Genomic DNA, 27671 nt, shown 5'->3' with positions numbered 1-27671 from the left:
TGTGTGACTGTGTTTATTTGTTCGTGTGCGTGTGTGTGAGGTGTACATATGTGTGTTCATGTGTGTGTGTGTGTGTGTGCGAGGGGGAGAGAGAGAGAGAGAGAGAGAGAGAGAGAGAGAGAGAGAGAGAGAGAGAGAGAGAGAGAGGGAGGAAGGGGGGAGGGAGGGAGAGGAAGAGAATCTGGCTAGCCGTCTCAGCAAGCTCCAGGATCCTGTGTCTCAGCTGGATTCCCCAACACTGGAACTGCAGACATGTGCTGCCACAGCCAGCTTTTTATGCAGGTGCCAGGGATCTGCAGGCAGGCCCTCAGTACTCCACCACCCTGCCTCCAGTCCCCACAGCAGGAATGCTCATTTGTTTTTTGTGTAGTGTGTGGGGCACCCCGAGAAGCTTGGCAAGGGGCTGTGGCAGACAATTAACTGTTGAGGCGCTGAGCTGCTGGGAGGGGCAGCTAGCAGTCCGCACGCGGAGTAGCTAGAGCAGACGCTATGGAAGGTAGGAACAGACCCATCTTAGAGACAGCGATGGAACTCACAGCACAGGAAACCAAAGGGCTTCCTTCAAACAAGGGAGGCGGGGGCTTGCAAATCTCCAGTTGCTGAGGAGATAAAGTTGGAACGGATTATAATTAACTTGTCAGAGTTATAAGCAATTCTACGGGTCCTGAGGTTGTGTGTTTACATGGAAGTCTGGAATAAGGACAGCCCAGAGGTTGTCATTGAAGGATGATGCCAGGATTCCTGGTCCTTTGACCAGGCTATCCCCACTCAGGAGGGGAAGCACTTCACGTGTTCTGAGCCAGATATATTGCTCAAGACCACACTGACCCTTTGATTTGGGGGAGGGTGACTTAGTGCCCCACACCATACTCATCCATTGGATCTCAATACCCTGTCCTTTCCCCAACCAAGGGGAGAAGCAGCCTCAGTGCTGGGTTCCTCACTGGCTATATATATCTCCTCTTTAAAATGTTTATTTTTAATTTTTTTTCATACAACATATTTTGATCATAGTCTTCACAACTCTGCACATTATATATATGTATACACACATATTCTCTCAAAACAAAAAACAAAAACACAGTCAATCAAAAAGAGCTCCAATAGAAAAAAATAGCAAAACAGACAAAAAGCTAACAAAAAATGGAGTCCCTTTGGTTGGCTAACTGCTACTGGGCATGGTGCCCCTGGCATGTAGTTGCTATACCCAGGGCATGCCTCCATCTTTAACAAATACACCCACACTCTCTGGGTTTGGGTGGCTGATTTCTCTCTGAGACAGACTTCCTCACTTTAAGTAAGGACTATTGAGATGATTGCATTATATTGTCCGTGCAGCACTCAGGGAGGAGAGAGGCGTACAGTGAGCTCTTAGCAAGTGGCAGGTGATATTTTCATTGTTGTACGTAATCTGTCGCTGAACTTGGCTAATGTAAGTCATCCTTGATGGGTAACTCTGGAAATGGTGCCAGCAGACTTGTGACTCTGTCTGCTTTGCGGCTACTGCCTTTCCTTTCCCTGGTCTAAGAAGACAAAAAGCTTGACACCATATAGAATCAGGTCAGAGCTGTCATCGTGCCTTCTCCGGGCTGCTCCCCTGGACAGGCAAATTGAGCAAAAGCGTTGGCATCCAGATGCTATAGATGAGGGAAGTGTCCCCACGGTAAATGTTCAACTAATAAGAGGAAGGGTGAGCCGGGCGGTGGTGGCGCACACCTTTAATCCCAGCACTCGGGAGGCAGAGGCAGGTGGATCTCTGTGAGTTTGAGGCCGGCTGGATCGACAGCCTCCAAAACAATACAGAGGAACCCTGTCTCTTAAAACCAAAATAAAATAAAATAAGAGGAAGGGTGAGCTCTGAGCTCGGATCTGACCCCAAAGCTGTCTGTTTCCCACTGCCCCGAACCTCCGTGCACCCAATCAGCAAGGCCGCGCTATGGCACCTCTCCCCTCTCGCTTCAGACACTGCCCCCGTGATTACGTCTGCCTGAAGACTTCTGAGAACCCGGATTTCAACTACACCAGCTTTGACTCGTTCGCGTGGGCATTCCTCTCACTGTTCCGTCTCATGACGCAGGACTCCTGGGAGCGCCTGTACCAGCAGGTACCTGTGTTGTGTGCATTCGGCACAGGGTTCCACTCTGCAGACTTTGGCCGCGTGGGACTTGTGGTGATCCCCCTGCCTCTGCATCCCCTCGGGGCTGGGATGACAGGTCGCATCGCCACACCTGGCCGCCACCAGTCTGCACATCCTTGTTCAGTCCTGGCTGGAGACAGGTGGGGCCAGCTGCATGGCTCCTCTTGCTCTGGACGTCTGACTGACCTTCAAGGGCCCGTATGCTCCCTGCACAGCCCTCTTTTCTTTCCCTTGAATCTCCAGACACTCCGGGCCTCTGGGAAAATGTACATGGTCTTTTTTGTGCTTGTCATCTTCCTCGGGTCGTTCTACCTGGTCAATTTGATCTTGGCCGTGGTCACCATGGCGTACGAGGAGCAGAACCAGGCGACACTTGCGGAAATCGAAGCGAAGGAAAAGAAGTTCCAGGAAGCGCTCGAAATGCTGCAGAAGGAGCAGGAGGTGGGTGGGGCAGCCCTGCGCAGCCAGCCTCCGAGGACCCTCTGGGGCAGCAGGGCAGACACCCTTTAGAGACTACTATGAGCACGAGTCTTTCTTCAGGGGCTGTCTTGGGTCACCTTTAAAGAGTACCTGTGCAGGGAAGATGGCTGTCAGCAAAGTGCTTGCTGGGCAAGTACGAAGACCTGGGTTCAATTCCCAGAACCCACATTAAAACAGTAGTCAGAGGCTCGCCTGTGATCCCAGGGCTGGGGACAGTCAGATGCACACTTGTGATCCCAGGGCTGGGGACAGTCAGATGCATACTTGTGATCCCAGGGCTTGGGGTAATTAGATGCATGCCTGGGGAGGGGCAGAGTCGGGTGGATCATTGGAGCTTTGTCTAGTTGGTAAGCTTCATGTCAGTAAGAGCCCTTGTCACAAAAATAAAGTGAACAGATCCTAGGAGGGTGACACCCGAGTTGACCTCTGGCCTCTATAAGCATGTATACACAAACACACACACACACACACACACACACACACACACACACACACCCTCGGTCTCTGGTCCCTCTTCCCCACAGTCATGTTTTGGGGACACATGAATGCCAATCTCAGTCAGATCCTATGGGCCGCAACGACTGCGCTCTCCTCAGGTGCTGGCAGCCCTAGGGATCGACACGTCCTCGCTCCATTCCCACAACGGATCACCGTTAGCCCCCAGAAACGCCAGTGAGAGAAAACACAGAATGAAATCAAGGGTGTCAGAGGGCTCCACAGACGACAGGTCACCCCAATCCGAGCCTTACAACCAACGCAGGATGGTAAGACCCGGACTGGCTCCGCTTCGGGGCTATTTTGGCCGTGGGTGCACTGGGAAGAGGTTGGGGGCAGGGAGAGAAGAGGGCTTTAGTAAGGCAGACACACACCCCTCCTCGGTGGTGATCCGTGCTAGGAAAGGGCATTACCAGTGTGGACAGGAGTAACAACAAGGACCTTCCTAGGTATGTGTGTGTGGGGGGGATCAAGATTAGGATTTTGGAATAAGAAAAAGGAAAGAAAAAGCAGAATGATTCCAGGCTTCAGGCCAGGACACTTAGCTGGGTCTGCAGGGAGGAAGAGCCTGGGTCTGCAGGGGAGGAGGGAGAAGCCCACATGGGGCATGCTGTCCTTCAGGTACCTGTGGCTAACAAGGGTCTGTGTCCATACCGTCTGCAGCTCTGTCCCTGGTGCTGAAAACTCACTCCCTCTGACCACTTGCTTCTGTCCCCGTGGTGGCTCAGGGTGTCACTTGCCGTTGACACAGAAGACCCTAGTGCCTATCTCTGGGACACAGCCTAGCCTAGGAATGACTTTCATACCTTATAGTAGACCCTGTAGCAAGTCTGCCCCACCACGATTAATGTTTTACTGCCCGCTCCAACTTCCAAATCCCACCTTTCTCCACCTCCTGGAAAATCCTTTGTAGCTCTGTAGCCTGGATAATAAACAAAAGACCCAGAGACAGATACTGGGGTTCAAGCTTCAAGCTGAAGATCAGAGAAGCAAAGCAGCCAGGCACTAGCTCTTACCTCTGCCTCAAGCCGAAAGGGCAATCCTGTCTCCACGAATCCTCAGAGACAAAAAACGCGGAATTCCTGCATCCTTCTCCTTATATTCTTTCCTCTGCCCAGCCATATTCTCCTGTCTCTACCCCCCTAGTGCTGGGATTAAAGGTGTGTGATCTGGGGTGCTGGGATTAAAGGCGTGAGCTCTGTTACTCTTCACTCTTGTGTAGGCCAGGGTGGCCTTGAACTCAGAGAGATCCATCTGCCTGCCTCCCGAGTCCTGGGATTACAGGCGTGTGCTGCCACTGCCTGGCTTCTACAGCTAACTAGTGAGGCTGGCTTTGCTTTCCGACACTTCAGGCAACCTTTATTAAATCATAAATAATCTATCACCACATAGCCCCTTCCTGTAGGCCTCTGCTGTCTTCTCTGTTGCTGTGTTAAAGGAGGGGAGGGCTCATTTCGTCTTATGACTTGTAGGTCCCAATCCGTTACTGTGGGAAGTTTGGGCAGAAACTCAAGGCAGTAAGCCCGAAGCGGGAACTGAAGCAGAAACCATAAAGGAGCAGCTGGTTTGCTCTGCGGCTCAGGTTCGGCCCCACTATGGGTGTGAGCACCCTGCATCAATTAGCAATGAGGAGTGTGCCCCGTAGACACGCCTCAGGGCCAGCCTGATGGGGGCAGTTCTACAACTGACATTCCCTCTTCCCAGGAGGGTCAAGTTGACGACCTGGGTTGGCTATCCCAGTCACTCGAACGTGAAAGAGAAGTTCTCCCGCTAATCACGCAGAAAGGGGGTAAAGGCATCTTTCTGAGGGTCACTTCCTGCCCCTCAGATCCCTCTAAGCTTCCTCCCTGTGCTCACCAGAAGGATGCTGTCCTCTGTTGGCAACCCCCGAATTCACGCAGGCACCTATGCTCACAGGCACATGTGCATGCACCCTGGCCTTGGGGACGTGCCCATGCAGAGAGCACTTGTTACGCCTGCGCCCCTCTTTGCCTCTTTGGAGCCGCACCCGGAACGCACAGGCACAGTTCAGTGTTTCAGAGGGGATTTGGCTGCTGTCCTGACCGCCACGGAGAGGACGAAGTGAAGCCCCCGTGGAAATGCCGATGACACTGAATTGTGCTTTAATCCCCCGTTCAGTAGGCGCCAAACAGATTAGCACCGGAGTGTCCGAGAGTGTCTCCGTCTTCTTTCTCTATGTTCGTTTTTCTGGTAAATAGATCTCTGGGAGTTTTCATATAAAGATTTCTTTCTCTTTGGCCGAAAGCAAAAGAGATCATCGCCCATCATTCAATGGTTCTAAAATAAACGGTGGCCGGGAGATACTGGCAATCAAACGCTGGTCTAGATGTTTCACTCAGGCTCCTCCTTCATTTGTTTGGTGCCTAAATGTAAACAACTCGGTCTTCTTACTGTTAACATGGTTTTTCTAAGTCTATCCTTTCCCTGCAATATGGGAAGAACTCTGGGTTTGTGTGAGCACTGCAGTCCTGGACTTGGTGTATGACACTGGGCTGGCAATGGTGATCGCTGAACGGGATTAGGCTCCAAGTCATCACAGAAACCTCAAGGGGCTTGGGAGATGGCTGAGCCGGTACTGTGTGTGCCTTGCAATCACGAGGGCCTGAGTTCAATTCCCAGGACCCACACTGAACAAAAAGAGGCCAGGCACGGCGGTGCTATGATCTTGCAATCCCGGCACTAGGAAACAGAGGAGGGAGGGTGCCTGGGGCTTGTTGGCTGGGTAGCCTCCTGAGTTCTAGGGCAGTGAGAGGCCTGAGAGACATCCTGGAGGCAGGCCTCTGACCCTGCACACAGGCAAGAACACACACCGAGACACATATGAGAGGGGGGAGGGTGGGCGAGTGGTGAGCTCAGTTTTATGACACAGATGAGGGGAATGCTAACGGTAGCATACCCTTCTCTAGTTGTTCTGTAAATAAAAGGAATTAGGAAGAAATTAAAGGCGGTGTGACCAGAGTTCAGTAGGGAGCCGTTTAGATTTCAGAGACACCGTTGTGTGATTCGAGCATAGGATGGATGAGAGCTATGGCTATGTTCCCACAGTTGTGAGAACTAGCTAGCCCCATCCAGGAGCTCTGCGGGCTGCTGTGTCTGAGAATTCGAGAACCTGAGCTATTCCTCTGGATCCGTAAGCCTCTCAGTTCTTACCCGGTGGAAGCTTTTGATGGGAAATGTTTATTGATTTGGAAGAATGGCATTATTCTTCCAAGAAATCTCCCTATTGTTGACTGTTCAAAACCAGCCTCAGGGGACCCTGCCAACTCATTACACTGTAAAACGCTTGTCTCCTCTGCTCCAATACAATCCCTCACAGGCACAAAGATGGAATCCAGTGAATTATACATCTTAATTTTCAGACAGCAAAACATATTCTTTCAAAGCCCATATCCCAAGCTCCAGTCCAGGCATCTCCTTAGGTCTGACATTCCACTCGCAGATGGAAACCGAAGATGGGAACCTAGACAGTGTCTGGGCATTACCAAAAGCTGCAAACATCTGGCCCAGCCAGTGATATTTGGCAACAGTAACCTGTTGTCTGGTCTTAGGCACCTGGTCATCACACACACACACACACACACACACACACACACACACACACACACACACACACACGGCTCCTCCCCCAAGTCTGTCTAGGTCATCCTTTTCCTGGCCCCCTCTCCATGTTTACTCAGTTTACCCAGAATGTCTTCGGGTCTTTGTGAGCTGTGGGGAGGTCATGAGGCGTGGATCTGGGTGAAGGGAAGTGTGCACTGGACTGGAGGATTGCTTTAACCCTCTCTTTTCTCCCGCTCTCCTGGGGGCAATGCCCAGTCTTTCCTAGGCCTGTCTTCTGGAAGACGCAGAGCTAGTCACAGCAGTGTGTTCCACTTCCGAGCACCCAGCCAGGAGGTCTCGTTTCCTGATGGGATCACAGATGATGGAGTCTTCCACGGAGATCACGAAAACCATCGAGGCTCCCTGTATCTGGGCAGGGCTGCTGGGCAGGCAGGTCCTCTCCCCAGGAGCCCACTGTCTCAGTCTCCCAACCCTGGCCCAGGACATCGAGAAGAGGGACAGCTCACGGTGCCCACTGGTGGTGAGCTTGCCGCTGGAGCTCCTGAAGGCCCGGTGAGTTCGCGTGTGCTTCGTACTCTGACTGTCTCCCAGGAGAAGCGCTTGCCAGTCAGTGTCACCCATGGAAAGGTCTTTAACAATATCTGCCCCTTGCCTCCCGCCCAAGTCCCCTTTTACAGGCATGGCAGGCCACTGGGGCTGTTTGTGCTGAAGGTGCTACCCATCTTCTCTGCAGGCAGGAGTGCAGTCAATTTTCCATTCGACACCATGTGTGTTTCTGTCCCTGTTGTCACCATTACTTTGGAGATGGCCCCATGTGGTCCTTTGCTGATGACAAGGAAAACAAGGGGTCCTTCTGTCTAAGCCTCTGGCTCTGAGGAAACTGTCCCTGAGGTTTGATAAAAATTCTGAGGGGTTCTCAGGGCATACCTCCATAGAAGGGCAGCAGCCTTGGCTTAACTCACGGGATGAATGCATCAGGATGCCACAGACTAGGGACAGGAACTGACCTCCCCCACCCCTTAAGAGAACATCCTCAGGGGATGTAACGGCAAGCCCGGGACTCTGTATTGAGCTGGGAGATGCAATGGAGTCCAAGGTCTCCTTCAGCGTCGCTGGCAGCCCCTTCTGCATCTTCCACATGCCCTCACGGGCTACCACACATACGTAAGCAAAGCGGCTTGTAAGGACACCGCTGTGTGAGGTAGTTTCCACTTCTGTCTGGTAAGTTCTGCAGGACTGTGCTAGCTCAGTCTGACACCACGTGGCTCGGGGTACCTTGTGACTCTAGGTATCGTGTGGCTCTGGGCGCCTTGTGACTGAGGATTTCTGCAGGAAGGAGATGGCCTGCTCCACCGGGCAAGCGCGGGGATCTGGTAAAGCATTCACAGAGGTGTGGACCCTGGGAACTGATGAGCGGTGGGGGACCTGAGGTAGTGAAGAGCTGTGCTTGACCGTGCTGGAACCTAAGGAGAGCGCCCCAAATCAGAACTCGTCAACATCAGAAGAGCTGTGCGTGCCTGCACTGGAACCTAAGGAAAAGGCCCCGAATCAGAACTCGTCAACATCCGTTGTTGAGTGACCTGTGGCCTTGAGAAGAGAGTCATGTTGCTGCCCACTGAAGGAGACAGAACAGGCAGCCAACTCCCCCACCCTCTCTCTGTCCCTCTCTCCCTCCTTTCCTCACCCTTCCTTTCCTACTGTCCAGTTTGAGCTTCCTGTTGGCCAAGCCTGACCAGAGCCATGGGTGACTATTTTGCTCAGACACAGAGCAGGAAGACGGATGGAAAGTGTATCTCCAGGCCAAACAGAATCACTAACCCAAAGTCCTCAACCCACAGCCAGGCTGCAGGGCTCTCTGGGGGGTGTCAGTGCTGTGCACAGGGAGATCTTGCCTCCAGAATTCTCTCAGGACCCCATTACAGCCTCAATCCTCACTCTTGTGGTCCATTGGAAGAAGAACTCATACCAAGCACAGCCTGACGAAAGCAAAGCCTGTTTCTGCAAAGCAGGAGGTATAGCCTGAAGATTAGGAGCTGTCCCAGCCAAGCTGCCACAGCCAGTAGCATCATGATTTATGAAGTCCTGGTCTGTTCCTCCCCTGTGTCCATGCCTAGGGCAGGCAGTCTGGGATGATTTCTTAGAAGTTGTCTTTACCCGTGATTCACTCTGCTATAAGTGGATGCATTGCATAGAAGAACATGTATAAAGATGTGACTGCCTACAGAACTGGAAGTTTACTGGGGGAAGGACGTGCCTTGGTGTGTTTTTTAGGGTGGGGACCAAGGGAACTGAGCAGAGCCTGCTGAGACCAGTTCCACTGTCTTCCCCAGAGCCCTGGCCTCCCTTACATCTCATCAGCTTGGCTGGCTCATACCCCAGCTGTGAACCCTCTTGTTCCTCCTGTTCCTAACCTTGCCATTTGAATCCTGTTTGTCTGAACCTTAGCATTTTGTCACTCTCTTGGGATGTACTCCCTACTCTCCTGTGTCTGTTCCTGGGGCAATCACATTCTTGAGTGTTCAACCCTGATTCATTCTGGTGAAAACACCCAGGTAGCTCGAGGAGACTCTAAGCCCTTCAGAATCACAAGGACCTACACTCAATTGTATTTAGCAAGGTCCCTGTTTTTCCAAGCCTCCTCGCCTCCCCTGGGGCTCAGGAAGCTCTTTCTCCTAATAAACTTCTTGGATCTTATTGGCTGGGCTCATAACTCCAACCTGAGCTCTGGCTCCTGCCTCTGTGTGCTGGTCCTCACAGCTGAGTCCAAACACCATTCCCATGTCTCCAAGCTTTACCTCAGAGGCTCAGCTCACAACTGTGCAAGATGAGCCAATGAGAGGCTCGATGACCTAGCTCTGTTACTGAAGTGTCCTGACCCTGCTTGTGTTCCCAGCAGGCACTTGAGGCTGCGGGACAGAAGAAGAATTTCCTGTCTGCAGAGTACTTGAACGAACCTTTCCGAGCACAGAGGGCGATGAGTGTGGTCAGTATCATGACGTCTGTCATTGAGGGTAAGTGGTGCTCTTTGCCATGTCTGTCCTCCGTGCCGTGAAGAGGCCTCTTTTTATGGCCTGAGGTCCTAGATGCTCTCTGTCGGTGTTTTGTGTTGCACAGATGTTCAAAGGGGAGTCACCCCAGAATGTGATTTTAGGCTCTGGCAGGAGAGAGAAGCAGTCTCTGTGAACTGAACCTCAAACAGTCCTACAAAGGCTTATTTACTGATGGTTGCACCAAGTTATTCTGGGGTACAACAAGTTTCTCATACCAAAGCCCCTTTGATCTATGCTGTATGTTCTCTGAAGGAAGCCATCACACCTTTAATATCTAGCTTAGTCTCCTTACTGTGTGCACTGTTTGCAGTTACCCATAATGCAAGACACTCCGAGTGTGTCTGGATAGTCTTGTCACTAAAGCCATGCAACGGATGGAAAACTTCCTCAGAAAAACAACTACAAATCATAGAGACCAATCACTGCTCTTCACTATGATTTCTCAAGGTCCCAGTACCACCTCCCAGGGGTGTTAGTATTCCGGCATCTGTACTGGCCTGCCCTTGGGGTTCTGACAGGATACGCCCTCAGCTGCAGCCTCTGAGAGCACCACCTGTGCATATTCACCATGTTCCCATATAAAAAGACCCTGTTCACCTCCTCTCTCTCTCTCTCTCTCTCTCTCTCTCTCTCTCTCTCTCTCTCTCTCTCTCTCTCTCTCCCCATCTGTCTGTCTGTCCCTTTCTCTCTTTGTTTCTCTGCCAGTTTCTCTGTCTCCCCCCCACCCGCCGCCTCTCTTTTCCCTTCTGCTGCTCCTGTCCCCAGACCCTTGCTTCCCCCTCCCCTCCTCCTTTTCCCACCCCCTTGCTCTTCACCCCTCCCCCACACATGAGCTCTGTCACATGGCTTCTTTCTCTCTCCACCACTTTTTAAATTACCACCAGGTATGCAAAGAACTCAGCAGCCTTTCATTTCCTGGCATGGCAAAGTTGTTCCTCATGCTCTCCATGGCTTATAATGTCCATCATTGTGACTTTCATTTCTGTCCTAAGCTCCTATTGTGCCAAACGCGGGAAGACAACTTAAGTAAATTAGTCAGTCCATTTCACCAAATCCTTTTCAATTCTGAGTTCTGCCAACCAAGCGGGACCAACTCAGTCTCCTGAGGGATGTGTCTGTGATCCAGCCCAGGAGAAGAAAGGGGATGGCTGTCTGTACACACACGTCCCCAAGGAGCATGGTTGTGACCCCTTCTCTGAGGCTACAGGCCATTCCAGCCTAGCTTTTACTTCACTACGGGGTGAGGAGAATCCCATTTTTTTGACAAATCCATCTACTTACATACCCAATATATTAGGACCCAGACAGCCTCAGAGTGTGCTCTGTACAATTCAAATAGCTTGAGTTTTCAATTATTCCCTGGAACTTCTAAAAAGGATGTATTTATTCAAACATCTGTTAGACATCTGGCGTTGTTCCAGGAGCCTGAGATTCCATGAGAGCAAGATAAACACCTGCTCTCCTGCACAGTGCACGCTGGAGCCAGAGATGGTCAGCACAAATGGACAGCAAGTGGTGACGGCCGGTGGCAGGAAGAGCGGAGGGAGGCAGTGGAGAGCCCGCCATAGGGCAGGCAGTTTTAGCTGGGTGGCAGCGAAGGGAGGCAGGCCTCCCTGGGAAAACCGGAAATCTGCATGGAGCAAGGGGAATCAGCACGTGAAACTGAGAAAGTCCCTCATATATAAACACCTAACAAATGTTCCAGGGATAAGGCTGGTTGTGGCCGTGTGTCTCCCAGATTCTAGAAGTGAGGAGAATGAAGAGGAGTGAGTTCTAGACCAGCGAGGACTGCTCCATGTGACCTGACTCAGAAAGGTGGACTGGGTGGTAGCGGTACTTGCTTTAGTCACAGCACTCAGGAGAAAGAGGCAGGCAGATGATCTCTGTGAGTTCGAGGCCAGTCTGGTCTACGGAAGGAGTTACAGGACAGCCAAGGCTGTTGCACGGAGAAAACCTATCTTGAAAAACAAAAAAGAAATATGGTAGTGAGGAGAACGTGACTCCAAACATATTCTACTTTAGACCAGAGCAGGTCTTAGAGTGGGAGCAGCAGGGTTGATAACACAGATCTGAAGCCCACGTGCCTGGGCTCACATCTGGGCTCTGCTATTTATAGTGAATTGTATGACTTTGGGGTTCTCCTGCCTTTCTGTGCCTCAGTGTTTCTCAATGGCAACATATTGTAAGTGTATTTACCCTGCAGTGTTTTGTGAGATTTCAATGACTTAGGTCAAGTTCACAGTCACCATGACCAGGGCAGGCACTAGCAGACAGTCACTAAGTCCATGGCGAACGAGTACACTGTACAAAGGAGGCATTTGGAGGGTGGTGCTGATGTGTAATGAGCTGAACAGATGAAAAGGTAAAATGAAGAATAATCAGAGATTTCGGGGCAGGAAGAGAGGACCGTGAGAGCTGTAGCAAAGTCAGGAGACATCCTTTAAAGCTGGGTGTGAGGACTCCAGGTCAGGCCGGAGTTTCTAAGCATAGGGCACATCATCTTCCCAAACTGGGTGCTACATCCATTATGGGGTCCATGGAGGGTGCCTCATGACTGTCAGTGTCTTGATCTACAGGGCCACTTCCTCCAGGTGACTGTGTAGAAGAAGGTTTGGCTCGAGAGCAAGGCCACTCACTTCACTCAACCTGTGAGCCATCCTGGCTTGGCATGCACGCTGAGACTTGACAGTCATCCAAGCCAGAAGGCCAGACGCAGGCTCACAGCTATGAGCACAGTTGTTATCACACACAGCAGGAAAGAAGGACATGAGACAAGTCACCAATGGGGTTCTGAGTGTCTTGGCAGGGACATATAGGATGCTAAGAGAAATGGAGGGAGTTTCATTGGGGTCAGGGAAGCACTGCAGGCAGACAGTTCCTGAAGCAGACATCAAAAGGCCTGAGCTATCCAGAACATAGACATCAAGGCAACGGGGGCCTCAAAATATGGCCAAGGAAGCAGGCTGGGGCCAGATCCACAAAAGCCCCTGGACTCTAAAGGACATTGGGTTTCATCCAAGAGCAGTGGGATGCCATTAAAGGACTGGAGGTGGGAGAGAGAGATTTGGGCTTCACAAAGGTTATCCTGAAACTTGCAGAGAGTGGGATTTAAGTGGGAGGGTGTTGGCGGGGAAAGCGGGAGGAAATGGGATGAGAGTTGGAAGTGTTTAGACTCTGGGTGAGTGGCAGAAGAATGGTAGGGAATGGAAGGACCACACAGGTCTCTCTGCTCACAAGATTCGGCAGTTCACGATGCACAAGGCTCTCAGACAAGCAGCTGAAGGGATACTAGTGCAATGACCAATGTGAGCAGCGTAGGGTGGACCACAGGGACTCAGAGGAAAGCCATGAGAAGATGCACAAGTGTCTGGGACATGTTGAGTGTGAAGTGCCTGGGAATATCCAGGTAGCAGTGTCTGGTAGAAAGCTGGCTTAATGATGAATGGTACACTCTGTAGCACTCTGAAGCCAGAGGGTGATTAGAGATATATACTCTATAGCAATCTGAAGCCAGAGGGTGATTAGAGATATATACTCTGTAGCAATCTGAAGCCAGAGGGTGATTAGAGATACATACTCTGTAGCACTCTGAAGCCAGAGGGTGATTAGAGGTATATACTCTGTAGCAATCTGAAGCTAGAGGGTTATTAGAGATATATACTCTGTAGCAATCTGAAGCCAGAGGGTGATTAGAGGTATATACTCTGTAGCAATCTGAAGCCAGGTGACTATGAAAAGATACAAGAGGATGAGGTGACATCAAGGAGAACTGGGACAGGATTTGGGGAAATTACAATGTGTAGTGGTTGAGAAGAAGAGATGGAGCCTTTGGAAGAGACAAAAGAAGATTTAAAACAAGAGAGGACCCGGAAGTAGAAGAGACAAGGGTCCAAATTCCTCCCGGGAGTATAGGAAGGTCAGCAGAGGCAAAGCTATGATGTCAGGTGATGTGTACTGTGGCTTTACTCACACGGAAGTTTTGGTGATCAGGACAGGATCATAAAGAAACAGGGAGAGAGCTCAGTGGGTAAATTACCTGTCTTACAAGCATGAGGACCTGAGTTCAAATCTCCAGCACCCATGCTATAAACACTAGTTAGTACTACTGGCTGCATGTGCCAGAGATATGGGTAATCCCAAGAGCTCACTGGACAGTTGTTCTAGCCAAATCAGTGAATTTACATTCAATAAGAGACCCTGTCTCAAGGCAATAAGGTGCAGAGTGACACTGCAGAGCACCCGATGTCTTGCTTTGCCCTCTGCATGTGAGTGCACGGGCACACTCACCTGCACTTTCTCATGCATGCAGCACACACAGCACAACAACAAACCAGGCTGGATGGCACCTGAGAAGTGAAAGTGGCCCTTTGGTCTACACACACACAAGGGCACACACACTGCTGCTGCACCTGCACAGGCATGAATGTGCACACGTGAACACACACACACAAGGGCACACACACTGCTGCTGCACCTGCACAGGCATGAATGTGCACACGTGAACACACACACACAAGTGCACCCTCACTGCTGCTGCACCTGCACAGGCATGAATGTGCACACGTGAACACACACACACAAGTGCACCCTCACTGCTGCTGCACCTGCACAGGCATGAATGTGCACACGTGAACACACACACACACACACATGCACCCCTCACCGCTGGTGCACCTGCACAGGCATGAATGTGCACAATGTGAACAAACACACACACGTGCACCCACACCGCTGCTGCACCAGCAGAGGCATGATTGTACACATGTGTGAACACACACACACACACACACCAGCATCATCACGGCTGAACAGCAAGCAGAGGCCACACATGATGCCTAAGTGAGCAGTGAGGTGTGGTTGCTTCACTTGGCTGTTTTGTCAAGATCTTCTCCTGTGACCGAGGAGATAAAATGACTCAGGAGAGTGGGGCTCAAGGGAGCCTTTCTGGTTTTTGAGATTGGCTTTTTTTCCTGCGTATTGACCCAGGAGGATCTCGGAGAATGGGAGAAACTGAAAGGGTTCAGAGGGACATTCGAGCAGATTCTGGAAGTGGTGGGAAAGGGTATCAAGTGGAGACCTGGGCCGTTATCTCAAGGGGGAAGCTCCTTAGAGGAGGAGAGTTCATTCCAAAGCCTGCGGGGAAACAAGCTCGGCACACGGCCACACTCAAGGCTAGCCAAAGTGTGATTACTCTTGTCTCTGAGTTGTCAGTCAAGATCAGCCACGGTAGTTACAGCGCAGGGGTAGCTCTGTGGGTGAAGTGCTCACTGGGCAAGCCTGAGGACCTGAATTTGGATACCCAGCCCCCTGTAAAATCTGATCACAGTAGTTAGTGTGTGCCTTTGACCTCAGCACTGAGGGTGGACACAGGCAAATCCCCAGATCTTTCTGGCTAGTCCATCTAGCCAAAGAGGTGAGATCCACTTTCATAGGGAGACCCTGTCTTTTTTTTCCTCAAGACAGGATTTCCCTATGTAGCCCTAGCTGTCCTGGAACTCACTCTGTAGACCAGGTTGGCCTTGAACTCACAGAGATCTGCTGGTCTCTGCCTCCTGAGTGCTGGGATCAAAGATGTGCACCACCACCACCCAGCTGAGACCCTGTCTTTAAAAAAAGTGAGTGAGAAAGACACTGACATTGACCTGTGGCATCTGCAAGCATACTCCCACACACATGTGGTCACACTGCTCACAAACACATGTGGTCACAGTGCTCTCTCTCTCTCTCTCTCTCTCTCTCTCTCTCTCTCTCACACACACACACACACACACACACACAGCTCAACCCCTGCACATTGTGTCTCAGACAGGCTGCTTCCTGCAGAATGTTATCTGTAAATGTCCTCATTCAACATTGGTTCTCAGGCTACCTTTTGGTGCCAAAACAGGTCCACTTTCCTTCCAAATAGGGATGATTGATTTTGCTCCCAGAACACATCAGCTTCTGTACAAAACTATGCTTTGCCAGTTTTGACATCTGTAGTTTGAAAAACTCACAGTAGGTAATTAGCACAGCATGGTAGTGGAAATAAATAGCCTTGTCTGTGGAAGAGGAATGGACATATGTACGTGGGAACACACGGAAATACCATGATGAAAACACCACTTGAACTTCTTAGGAAAACCAGATTATCCAATAGACACTGTTAACATAAACAACCAAAGAAAGGAATTATACCAATACGTTGCTTCTTACCCCAAATAAACTGCAAATGCACCACCAAAGGTTGACATGGAAAATAGACTATATGGAAAGAAGAAAGCATGTATAGGCTCCTAAAACACCTTACAGAGGAAGAGGCTTCACAGGCAAAGTGTGTGTGTAAGAAAAAATGGGGGCTGAAATGCCCATGTCAGCTGGTATGTCTATCTGCAGGATGTACGGCATGCAGTAGAATTTATAGACAAGCTTAAAGCTACGAAATTGCCCTCCACAGAGATGGCCCCAATTACACAGTCAAGCAGGTACATAATGGAGGCTGCAGCGGGTATGGGCCTGGGATTCGAGGGAGGAGTCGGAAACTGGACATATAATTCAGGAGTGATCTGCATGGATGTGGTTTTGTAGGGCCATTGGGGTTCAATAAGGTTACCTAGGGAGACAACGAAGAGATTGAGTCAAGAACGTTTGTGTTTGCCGACACCTCGAGCCAGGAGAGGAAGCAAGAGTAAATACTAAGTGAGAAACAGCAGCCATGGGGAGGAGAGAAAACACAGGCGTTAGCCTAGCCTGGCTCATGAATGCTGCAGGAGATGGGCTGTATTCTGCTTGAATTGGGGAGGAGGGGCTTAGAGCCAGAAACCAGGCTCTCCAGAGAAAAGAGGAGGAAAAAACGGAGACTACACTTAGAATACTTCTAAGGAAGTTTGCTGTTGAAGAGGCAGAAGATAGGAGGAAGAGAGGGAGGGAAGGAGGGAAGGAAGGAGGGAGGGAGGGAAGGAGGGAGGGAGGGAGGGCCGAAGGTCCAGAGGGACCTCTTCTAAAGCTGAGATACAATTAAAGTGAGCTGATACATGGGGGCTACCCGAGGGTGGAGAAGGGGCCGAGTATGTGAGAAAGGTAGGGCTTCTATGTAAGTCAGAGGCTGCAGCTCCTGTAGACATGGAGACGGGAGGTGGAGAGGCTGCAGCTCCTGTAGACATGGAGACAGGAGGTGGAGAGGGTGAGGCTCCTGCTGTAGACATGGAGACAGGAGATGGAGAGGGTACGGCTCCTGCTGTAGACATGGAGACAGGAGGTGGAGAGGGTGCGGCTCCTGCTGTAGACATGGAGACAGGAGGTGGAGAGGGTGAGGCTCCTGCTGTAGACATGGAGACAGGAGATGGAGAGGGTGCGGCTCTTCCTGTAGACATGGAGACAGGAGGTGGAGAGGGTGAGGCTCCTGCTGTAGACATGGAGACAGGAGATGGAGAGGGTGCGGCTCTTCCTGTAGACATGGAGACAGGAGGTGGAGAGGGTGCGGCTCTTCCTGTAGACATGGAGACAGGAGGTGGAGAGGGTGCGGCTCCTGTAGACATGGAGACAGGAGGTGGAGAGGGTGCGGCTCCTGCTGTAGATATGGAGACAGGAGGTGGAGAGGGTGCGGCTCCTGTAGACATGGAGACAGGAGGTGGAGAGGGTGCGGCTCTTCCTGTAGACATGGAGACAGGAGGTGGAGAGGGTGCGGCTCCTGTAGACATGGAGACAGGAGGTGGAGAGGGTGCGGCTCCTGCTGTAGATATGGAGACAGGAGGTGGAGAGGGTGCGGCTCCTGTAGACATGGAGACAGGAGGTGGAGAGGGTGCGGCTCTTCCTGTAGACATGGAGACAGGAGGTGGAGAGGGTGCGGCTCCTGCTGTAGACATGGAGACAGGAGGTGGAGAGGGTGCGGCTCCTGCTGTAGATATGGAGACAGGAGGTGGAGAGGGTTCAGATCCACTGGAGACTTGGTGGCAGGAGGAAGAGGAAGCTGTTGCATGGGTGGTTCTGAATTCTGTGGGAGATAAAGAAGCTCATGAGTATAGGATGAGGACTAGAGGCTGTAGAAGAGGGGTGCAGTGAACACCCCGGAAGGCTAGAGGAGCAGATTGGGTCTGGTTTAGACACGGTGTTTTACATTTTTTATCATTTTCCACAATTTTTAAGAATAAAAGTTCTACTGGTTTCACTGCGTGCTGGATGAGGTACCTGACTCAAGGGGACCAGTCACCCTCTGCAGAGCTCCTGGGCAGGGAATTGGCGGAGGCTCTAGGATGACTTAGGTATGGTTGGGTGTGTGTTTTGTTGGGTGCTAGTTTGGTTTATCCATAGGGTGCCTTGCCAGGTAAGTGAAGGAGGAAGTGTAGAGGAACTGAGGAAAAGAGTCAGCAGGGGGCTGGGTGTGAAACCCATGTGGGTGAACTGAGAGGCAAGGGCGTGATGTGGGCAGCAGGCAGTTCATGAGCGAGGTCAGCCTGCAGGGAGAGCTCAGTGTTTTCCTGGCATGCTTGAGAACTGGCAGTTCATGAGCGAGGTCAGCCTGCAGGGAGAGCTCAGCCAGTGTTTGCCTGGCATGCTTGAGAACTGGAGTTTGATCCTCAGAACCATGTAGTGAGAAGTCAGGCATGCAGCGGTGAGCGCTTGCAGTCCCTGTGATGGCAAGTCAGGCATCCTTGGGGCTCGCAGGCAGGCCAGCTCACCTACTTAGTGAGTTCCAGGCAGCAAAAGACCATCTCACCAGGCAAGGTGGAACACACTTTTAATCCCAGAACTCAGGAGGCAGAGGCAGGTAGATCTCTGTGAGTTTGAGGCCAGCCTGGTCTACAGAGTGAGTTCTTGGCTAGCCAGGGCTACATCAAGAGGAAGAGGAGGCAGAGGGGTCAGTGCCTAAGGAATGACAAGTGGAGTTGTCCTCTGGTTTTTACACTTAAATGCATGAACATGTGTGCTTATCAACATGTACATATGTATGCAGAGAGAGAGAGAGAGAGGAGGGAGAGATGGAGAGAGAGAGATGGAGAGAGAGGAGAGAGAGGAGAGAGGAGAGAAAGAGGTGAGAGAGGGAGAGAGAGAGAGAGAGAGAGAGAGAGAGAGAGAGAGAGAGAGAGAGAGAGAGAGAGAGAGAGAGAGAGAGAGAGAGAGAGATGGAAACATACTAACAGTCGGAAAGATTCAGTGAATGGATGGATTGGAGTGACAGGACCAAAGTCCTGTTGCTCCACAAGTAGGAAATGGGAGGCATGGAGATGAGGGCTGGAGCAAGACTTTGAAGGTGACCAGTATTGGTATGGAAGGGTCTAGAATACCACCACAGGATGGGGCCCAAGACGACACGTGAATGATCAGCTGTCGTTGACTCCGCCCTCGTGCAGAACTTGAAGATTCTAAGCTGAAGTGCCCGCCCTGCCTGATCAGCTTGGCTCAGAAGTATCTGATCTGGGAGTGCTGCCCCAAGTGGATGAAATTCAAGATGGTCCTCTTCGAGCTGGTGACAGATCCCTTCGCAGAGCTCACCATCACCCTCTGCATTGTGGTGAACACCATCTTCATGGCCATGGAGCACTACCCCATGACTGAAGCCTTTGACGCCATGCTCCAGGCCGGCAACATTGTGAGTGACCTGGCGGCACGGCTGACATCGCCCCAGCTGGTGGGGACTTGGGGCGGGTGGCCGCCCGCTTCCCTGGGTGGCGTGCCCGTGTCCCTCTGAGAGCAGAGTGATGGAGAGCTGGTGAGGATATGTGGACACCAGACTCAGGAAGTCAGAGCTGGAGTGGCCAAGCTGAGCGGGAGGGAGCTGCTCTGAGATGAACAAGGAAAGTTGGGGGGAGCCACGCGGGAGGACAGTGTAAGGCCCCTTACAGCCCGTGGAGTCCGCCACTTGGATTCTGTAGGTCTTGCAGGACTCTGCTCAGAAATGAGGTCAAATGTCAGTTCCCCATCAAAGACAGTCTATGGAGTGTGTGTGTGCACGTGTGTGTGTGCCTGCACAGGTGCCTGCATGGTTGCAAAGGTCAAAGGACAACCTCGGATGTCTCGGACATTATTCCTTAGGAGTCATCCATTTTTTTTTGTCGTTTTTAAATGTATTTATATATTCGTTAGGAATTTCATGCATTATATTTTTATCATGCTCTTTCCTATCCCCTCCCTCTCCTGGCCCCATTGTTTCGGGGCCAGAGTCTCTAGCTGAACATGGGTTTCGTCAGGTTCAGCTAGGCTGGCTGCCCGTGAGCCCCAGGGAGCCACCTGCCTCTACCTCCCGACGCTGGCATGACAGGTGTGCACCACACCTGGCTTTTTCTGGGGCTTGTGAGGGTTAAAGTGGGGTCCACCCAGCTTCTGTGTCACGGCACCAGCCCCTGGATCTGGTTTTCAGTGTGGCCACTGAAGAGTGGCGAGCAGAGCGGGACACGGAAGGCACGCAACACACATGAGCCACGTAGCAAATGCTTCCAGAAGCCTGAACTGTCCCCTACGATGCTACCTTAAACCTGGACAAATCAGGGACACTCTCTCCCATTCCACTGTCTGTCCGAAAGAGGCCGGCACGCGTTTCCAGCCCCTTGGTGGCCTTGATAAAAGCCTGGGAGTGCCAAGCCCTGGCCCAGACTTCTTGTCTCTCCTCTTCCCCGCCTCTCCCTTGCTGGCTTTTGTTGCCTGGGGCTGACCTCCTTTAAGGTCAGAGTTCTGTCCTGTGAAAGACAGTTCAAGACTTCAGAGCAAAGGGGAATTTTTTTTGTGTGTGTGTGGTTTTTCGAGACAGGGTTTCTCTGTATTATCTTGGAAGCTGTCCTGGAACTCGCTTTGTAGACCAGGCTGGCCTCGAACTCACGGAGATCCACCTGCCTCTGCCTCCCGAATGCTGGGATTAAAGGCATGTGCCACCAACGCCCGGCTGCAAAGAGGAATCTTAAGAAGACCACAGATCATTGATATTAGCCACTGCTATTTATTCATGAATTATTGCCTACCAAGGGCTACCCAAGCATTTGCTCCCATTATACCCATTACACAGATGAGGAAATTGAGTCAGGGAAAGGGTGTATTGCTTATCCAAGCTTACATAAGCTAGGAAAAGGCTGGGCCGGATTTTCGTCTTAGTCTGTATCGTCTCACAACTCACACATTTTAACTGCTGGGCCAGGCTGACACATGTTGACATAATTATTGGGTAGCTTATTGTAACGGTTATCTACTTACTCCGCGCCAGCACCCCCTAGAGGGGAGGAGGACACCTCAGCAGGTAAAGCACTTGCTGTGCCCGAGGACTGGAGGGAGTTTAGACCCCAGACTCCACACTCATGAACACACACACAGACACAGTTTATACTCACACATGGGCATGCACACACAGGGGAACACACACACAATTTATACTCACACATGGGCATACACACACAGGGAAATACACACACAATTTATACTCACACATGGGCACACACACACAATGTACACCCAGACAGGGGAACACACACACACATAGTTAATAGTTACACACGGGCACACACATACACAATTTATACTCATATATGGACACACAGACACAATTTATACTCACACATGGGCACACACACATAGGGAAATACACACACAGTTTATACTCACACATGGGCACACACACACAGGGAAATACACACACAGTTTATACTCACACATGGGCACACACACACAGGGAAATACACACACAGTTTATACTCACACATGGGCACACACACACAGGGAAATACACACACACAGTTTATACTCACACATGGGCACACACACACAATGTACACCCAGACAGGGTGTACACAATTTATACTCATATATGGACACACAGACACAATTTATACTCACACATGGGCACACACACAGGGAAATACACACACACAGTTTATACTCACACACACACACACACACACACACACTGTACACCCTCACAGGGGAACACCCACAGACAGAGACACAGAGATAGGGAGAAAGACCAAGAGAGACAGAGGGGGAGGGAAGAAAACAGAATCCTGACTTCTAATAAGTGGCTCAGAAATTCCCAGCTCCAGTCCTCAGGAACAAAGCAGAAGGATTTGCTGTTTTCTCCTATTTTTATTTTTAATGCTGTTTTGAGACAGGATCTTGTTGTATAGCCCAGCCTGACTTCAACCCTGAGATCCTCCTGCCACCGCCTCCTGAAGGCAGGCATGCGCCACCACACCCAGCACGCTTTGCTGTCTTGTAAACAAGACTTTTTCCCCTTGCTGTCCTTGTCCTCATTGTCCCCAAGGCAAAAGACCTCACAGGGATCTGTTCCCATCCTCAGGTTTTCACGGTGTTTTTTACCATGGAGATGGCCTTCAAGATCATTGCCTTCGACCCCTACTACTACTTCCAGAAGAAGTGGAACATCTTTGACTGTGTCATTGTCACCGTGAGCCTGCTGGAGCTGAGCATATCCAAGAAGGGCAGCTTGTCCGTGCTTCGGACCTTCCGCTTGGTAATGTCATCTCTTGACCGCCTGGGAAACTGCCGCACAGACTCAGGGAAGCTGCCCCTAGGGGACAGGCACTGTGTCAGCCCTCAACTCCCCTCCTGTTCTTGTGGGGACAAGGCAGGGTGTGGCTGCGAGAGTGGGCGATTTTAGTAAAGTGGGGTTGTCCCCTCTCTTTGTGCCTTAGCCCCCTCATCTGTGGAGGGGACCCCTGAACAGCGTCCTAGTCTCTTACAAAATAGCATCCCCAGCCGTGAAGTCCCAGCAGCTAACATTTTCTGAAGATGTGGCTAAACCCTAGTATTACACGCTTGATGTAATGGGCCTCATTTTGTGTTCCCAACCCTGGGACACTATTAACGATGAACCCAGTGTCTCCCAGCCTCCAGGACGCTGAGCTAGTGTCTGATCCGGAACTCAAGTCCACATTGTCTGACTGCTGAGTCTCAACCCCGACCCACCTCAGAAAGGCATTCTCTTATTCCTTGGTTCCCCAAACCAGAGCCCAGGGCTCCACGCCCACCAAAGCCTCCCTGCCCTTAGCCTCTGCGCAGGCTCGCCTTCAAACTCGGCTCCGGGGCGCCCTCTACTGGAGGCGTTCCTCTGCTCCGTCACTGGTCTCCGTTGTCTGCTAGCCACTCAAACAACACAACCGCTTGTCAGCCAAACCAGGAGTCCCAGGAGAGTCTGAGGCCACTGATGTCCTCGAGTCCCCAAGCCATATGGAGGGTGCTTGGAGTTTCACTGACTCCTGGAAGCAAGCCAGGGGCAAGCTTGAGGGACTGGGGTAGCCGCCCCCAGGGTGTGTCATACCCCAACAGGAATGGCCCAAACCTGGCGTGTTTGCTCACAGCTAGAGCCCATGGACCCTGTGTCCCTTGGAGACTGCCAGGTACCCACCTACCTTCTGATTTTAACATGCCGATCAGCTCACAAATCCCTGGCCACATGGCCCAGCCCCAAGTGTGGGATCTCCTCCAGGTCCCCTACAGCCCAGCTGAGACCCCATGGTCTATCAGCATTATTATACCATCAACAACAAACCCAGCCCTCTCCCCCCTCTGCCTTGCAAAACCCAAGTGTTTCTCTCCATGCTGGCCCCCAACGGTGAGCACTCCTGGGTGAAAACTCGCTGCCCACAGGATCGGTTGGTTTTGCAGCTTTAGGTAGGAGTTCATAGTTTTCAGGACGGCTTTAAATATCAGGAAAGTGGAGCACACAGCGTAGATCACTCCCCTCTACGTGCTCCCCATCAAACCAACACAGTTTCTGCTTAGGACCACCTTACATGGGGGAGGGGCATTTGCACGGATTCCTCTTGTTCTGGGAACAAAGCTGGAAGTCCTTAGGGTGGTGCATGAGGCCCCAGCTGCCCTCTCCCTTCTCTCCCACCGGCTCTCCTCCCGCCACAGCCCCTCCTCGCTCTCCCTCTGCCCGGCACACGCTCCCCCAGTCCTCACTTTGTTCGACTGTTCCCAGGCCTTCTGTGTTCAGCTCGTGCCCTCTTCACAGAGGGCCTCCACGCTCCAGTGTCCGAAGCGGGATTTGCTATTCAAACAAGCCCGCTCTTCTCAGAGTATAGCTATTATGTGATGACAGTCACATAGCTAAGGCCCGGTTTCCTCTCCTGCCATTCTACCGGATGCTAAGCATAGCCCGTGTGTGTGTGTGTCTGTGTGTGTGTGTGTGTGTGTGTGTATGAGAGAGAGAGAGAGAGAGAGAGAGAGAGAGAGAGAGAGAGAGAGAGAGAGAGAGAGAGAATGGTTGGAAAAAGGAAGGGGAAGTGGGGTGTGGAGAAAATTCCTCCGGCCTTTCCCCAAATGCCACCGCTTGTCATGCTTAAGGCATGACCTCACCTACCATCTACCCGCCTATCTTTGCACTAGCACCGTGCGGTCTCAGTTACTGCAGCTTAGAACGTGACTGTGTCTGTCAACCCTGTCTTCATTGCCAGCCTGACTGGACTCAGAACCCCCCCCCCAGGAGGCGACACACTTCTGCGTGTGTTTGTGAGGATGAGAAGGGAAGATTGCCCTGAGTGTGAGAGATGGGGGCGGGGCTGGAGAGACAGCTCAGAGGTTAAGAGCACTGGCTGCTCTTTCAGGGGTCTTGAGTTCAATCCCCAGCAACCACATGGTGGCTCACAGCTGTCTGTAGTGAGATTTAGTGCCCTCTTCTGGCCTGTAGGGATACATGCAGCTAGAACACTATACACACAATAAATAACTTGTCTAAAAATTATTTTAAAAAAAAGAGATGGGAGAGGGTGGGGGCCGGAATAAAATGGACAAAGTGAGCTGAATGGCAGCCATTGTCTCTCTCTGGCTGGGACCCCCTGACATCGCTGTGCCTTCCCTACATAGCGGACTGTGTCCCCTAAGCTCTCTTAAGAGTCTTCCTGCTGGGTGTTTGATTACAGCGATGAGGAGCAGCTAACTCGCCTGCCTGGTTTTACTCTAAGACCGCGCTGGCCTCTGGCTTCTGTGTTGACTTGAGAAGCAGCTATGCCCACAGCAACACAGACCCAGGGCTCCCGTGTCCCCGCTTTGTTCAGACTGCAATAATCTAGCGGTCGGTGTGGGAAGAGGTTTAACTCTGTGTTACATAATCTTCCGATCTATAAAGATGGCACTCTCCGTCTACCTCAGCCTCCCGAGTTTATGATTTTCACATAATTTCCTTCACACGGACCTTGCACATTTAGAAGTAGCCTTCGTTAATTTGAGCCAGTATTCTGAGAGTTAATATTTTGCACCCAGAAGTCCCCTTTCTTAATTCTGGTAATCCATGGAGTCTTTTAGAATTCTTTCAGCATGATCATATCATGTGCGAACAATGCATTTTGTTTTTCTTTTCTAACCCCGTGCCATTTGATTCTTCGTACTGCATGACCGTGTCAGCTAGGACTTCTAGTACCTGCCGAAAAGATGAAGCCTTAATAACAAACGGCCTGTTTTATTGACTGCAAAGACAATACTTCCAATATTTCAACAAGTCTGGCACTTTTGAAGCTTTTTCTTTAATGAAAAACTTTTATCAGTTTTCTTTTGTTAAGTATTTATCATGAATAGATTTTAATTTTATCAGACCATTGTTCTGCATGTAAGATAATCACATTAGTAATTAATAATGATGCATTGTGTATTTCAGAGTGGCAAGAGGGAATTCTGAATGTTCTCACCAAAAAGAAATGATAAATGTTGAAGATGACATGTATGCTAATTACCCTAATTTGGTCTTTACACACATATACACAAACAGAAACATCACCTCCTGTCCCATATTTCATGTCAGTCAGAAAAAGAAAGGAAACAGAGAGACATCAGATTTGTTCTACCCCTAAAAGAAAATCACATTAAGGTAACCATAAAGGGGGCTGAAGAGCTGACTCAGTGGCTACAATCATGAGAGGCTCCTGCAGACAACTCGTTTGGTTCCCAGCCCCCACACTGAGTGGCTCACAACCTCCTGTTATCCAGCTCGGAGGAAATACCTCACTCCCCCTTGTGGCCTCCCCTGGTAACTGCACTCACATGCACGTACCCACACAGACAAGTTATTGTTAAAAATTGAGTTTCTACATTGTTGAATATTTACATTCATAGAGTAAACCCGATTTGTTTGTGATGCATCTTTTAGTAAAATGAACAAGTTAATAAATTTAACTGAACAGGTTCAATTTGCTGGTAGTCTGTAAGGTTTTTGCATTCATTTTGATAAGGTTGCCTGCAGGTTTTTAAATTTTACATAATCCTTCTCAGGTTTTGGTATCAAGTGTATGTTAATCACTGCAAAAAAAAGCTGAGAAATATTTCCTTTTTAAAACACAGAATCTTGGTGTGCTTTTGGAATCATTTGTTCCCTGAGAGTTTGGTAGAATTCCTAGGGAAGCTATCTGTGGGGTGAGGACTTTCTCTAGCGCTCTGATTTCCCCAATGTTCTGGAACAAGTCCAGCTCTGCTCCTCAGGCTTGTTCCTCTAAACTGCTTTGTTTTCGAGACGGACTCTTCTTGTCTAGTGTTATTGTCGTGAAGTTGAGGGTGCCTCCTTCTTTGTTAAGGATATGCATCAACTGTGTTTATGCCACACCTCTCTTAGTGGCAGCGACTCATGCTTGCTCTCATCAGTCTTCACTAGTCTTGTCAAGAGCCATCAATTTAATTAGCTTCTTCAGAGAGTGAGCTTGTAGCTTGTTGATCCTCCCTGCATCATTGATGTTTTCCAATTTCAATTAATCGTACATCTTATCTTAATTACCTTCTCCATCCTACATATTTTGTTCTTTTCTAACTCCTTAACGGATAATTTTCAGTCCATTTTTCTTACATATTCATGTAAGACTTCTGTTTTCTTCTGAGAACTGCTTTACTCTGTCAAGGTTTTCCTTGTTTGAGTCTAAATACATCTTAATTTCACCTTTGATTTAACTTTGGACCCGAAGGTTAGTTAGAAGTGCAGTTCTTCATTTCAGAGCATGTGTGGGATCTCCAGTTGTGTCCTGGGGTTGTAGTTCTGGTGCACAAAGTCAAAGGATGTGTGGTGTTGGTTTTAAGGCTTTACATTCTGTCCCTCACTTTGGCTCAGTATGTTGGAAATATTCCTACACACTTAACTAGGATGACTCTGATGCACTCGTGTCGTGGGTCACAGAACTGCCTCTGTGCTGTGGGGAGAGACGTTTTATGACATGCTGCATTTTATAACCTGACTTCTTGTTGTCTACAGCTCATTATGGCAATTACTGAGAAAGCAGTCCTTAAAAATATCTCAGCTGGGATTATGGTATATCTGTTGCTCTCGTGGTTCTGTCTTGAGTCTGGATTATCAAGTGCACACATATTTTAAGTTTTATAGCTCCCTGATAATGCCAAAGTCTTGTCATTAAGAATAACCTTCTTCGTATTATAGAGACTACTCTTTTAGTCTGTTTTTTCTTGGCAGTGATTAAGCAGCCTGCTTTCTTCTGGCTTAGGGTTTTCCCAATATATTTGCACCCATGCTTCTACTGCAGCCTCTGTGTGTGTCTTGCAGATCACATACGCTCAGGTTTGGGTCCTTACTCAGCTCTGATAGTCCAGGCTCCATCTTGTAGCCACGGCACAGAGTTCACCCATCCCAAAGTAAATGAGCATCTGCCTTTAACTTGGCCAACGATCTCCTTTTTCCCAGCTTTCCTCTCTTCTCTTCCCCTCCCCCTACCTACCTCTGTTTGAATTATGTTCCCCGCCTTTACTGATTTAGAGGCTAAATGTCCTGCTTTCATTTGTTGAGTAGTTGTTTTAGAAATTACAGCATCAGCAGTTAGCTTAGTTAAAATCAAAAGTTGGTTAAAATCTTTATTGTCTCCTGAGACAACTACATTTTATAACGGTTGTCTGTTTTCAGCTTATTATCATACCAAGCATTTTAATTTTTGCAGTCTTTTTAGTTGGGGACTGAATTCAGGGATGGAGTGCTTTTATAGCATGCACAAGGATCTGGAATTCTACCTTCAGCTCAAGAA

General features: G+C 50.2%; 1 protein-coding gene across 1 annotated transcript in view; it reads left to right on the top strand.

Moving 5' to 3' along the window:
* Window positions 1-27671, top strand: part of Scn10a (sodium voltage-gated channel alpha subunit 10) — a 96763-nt gene that overhangs the window by 25671 nt on the left and 43421 nt on the right. Inside the window, exons 6-12 of the mRNA XM_040740159.1 lie at window positions 1963-2104; window positions 2381-2578; window positions 3214-3381; window positions 6950-7246; window positions 9588-9705; window positions 19074-19312; window positions 22001-22174. Coding sequence (XP_040596093.1) covers window positions 1963-2104; window positions 2381-2578; window positions 3214-3381; window positions 6950-7246; window positions 9588-9705; window positions 19074-19312; window positions 22001-22174 — 1336 coding nt within the window. The remainder of the gene's footprint in view (window positions 1-1962; window positions 2105-2380; window positions 2579-3213; window positions 3382-6949; window positions 7247-9587; window positions 9706-19073; window positions 19313-22000; window positions 22175-27671) is intronic.

This window comes from Mesocricetus auratus, unplaced genomic scaffold, assembly GCF_017639785.1.
Source record: "Mesocricetus auratus isolate SY011 unplaced genomic scaffold, BCM_Maur_2.0 Super-Scaffold_100691, whole genome shotgun sequence".
NCBI classification, from domain to species: Eukaryota; Metazoa; Chordata; class Mammalia; order Rodentia; family Cricetidae; genus Mesocricetus; species Mesocricetus auratus.
Note: the sequence above shows the minus strand (reverse complement) of the source record. Positions and strands in the feature narration are given on the sequence as shown.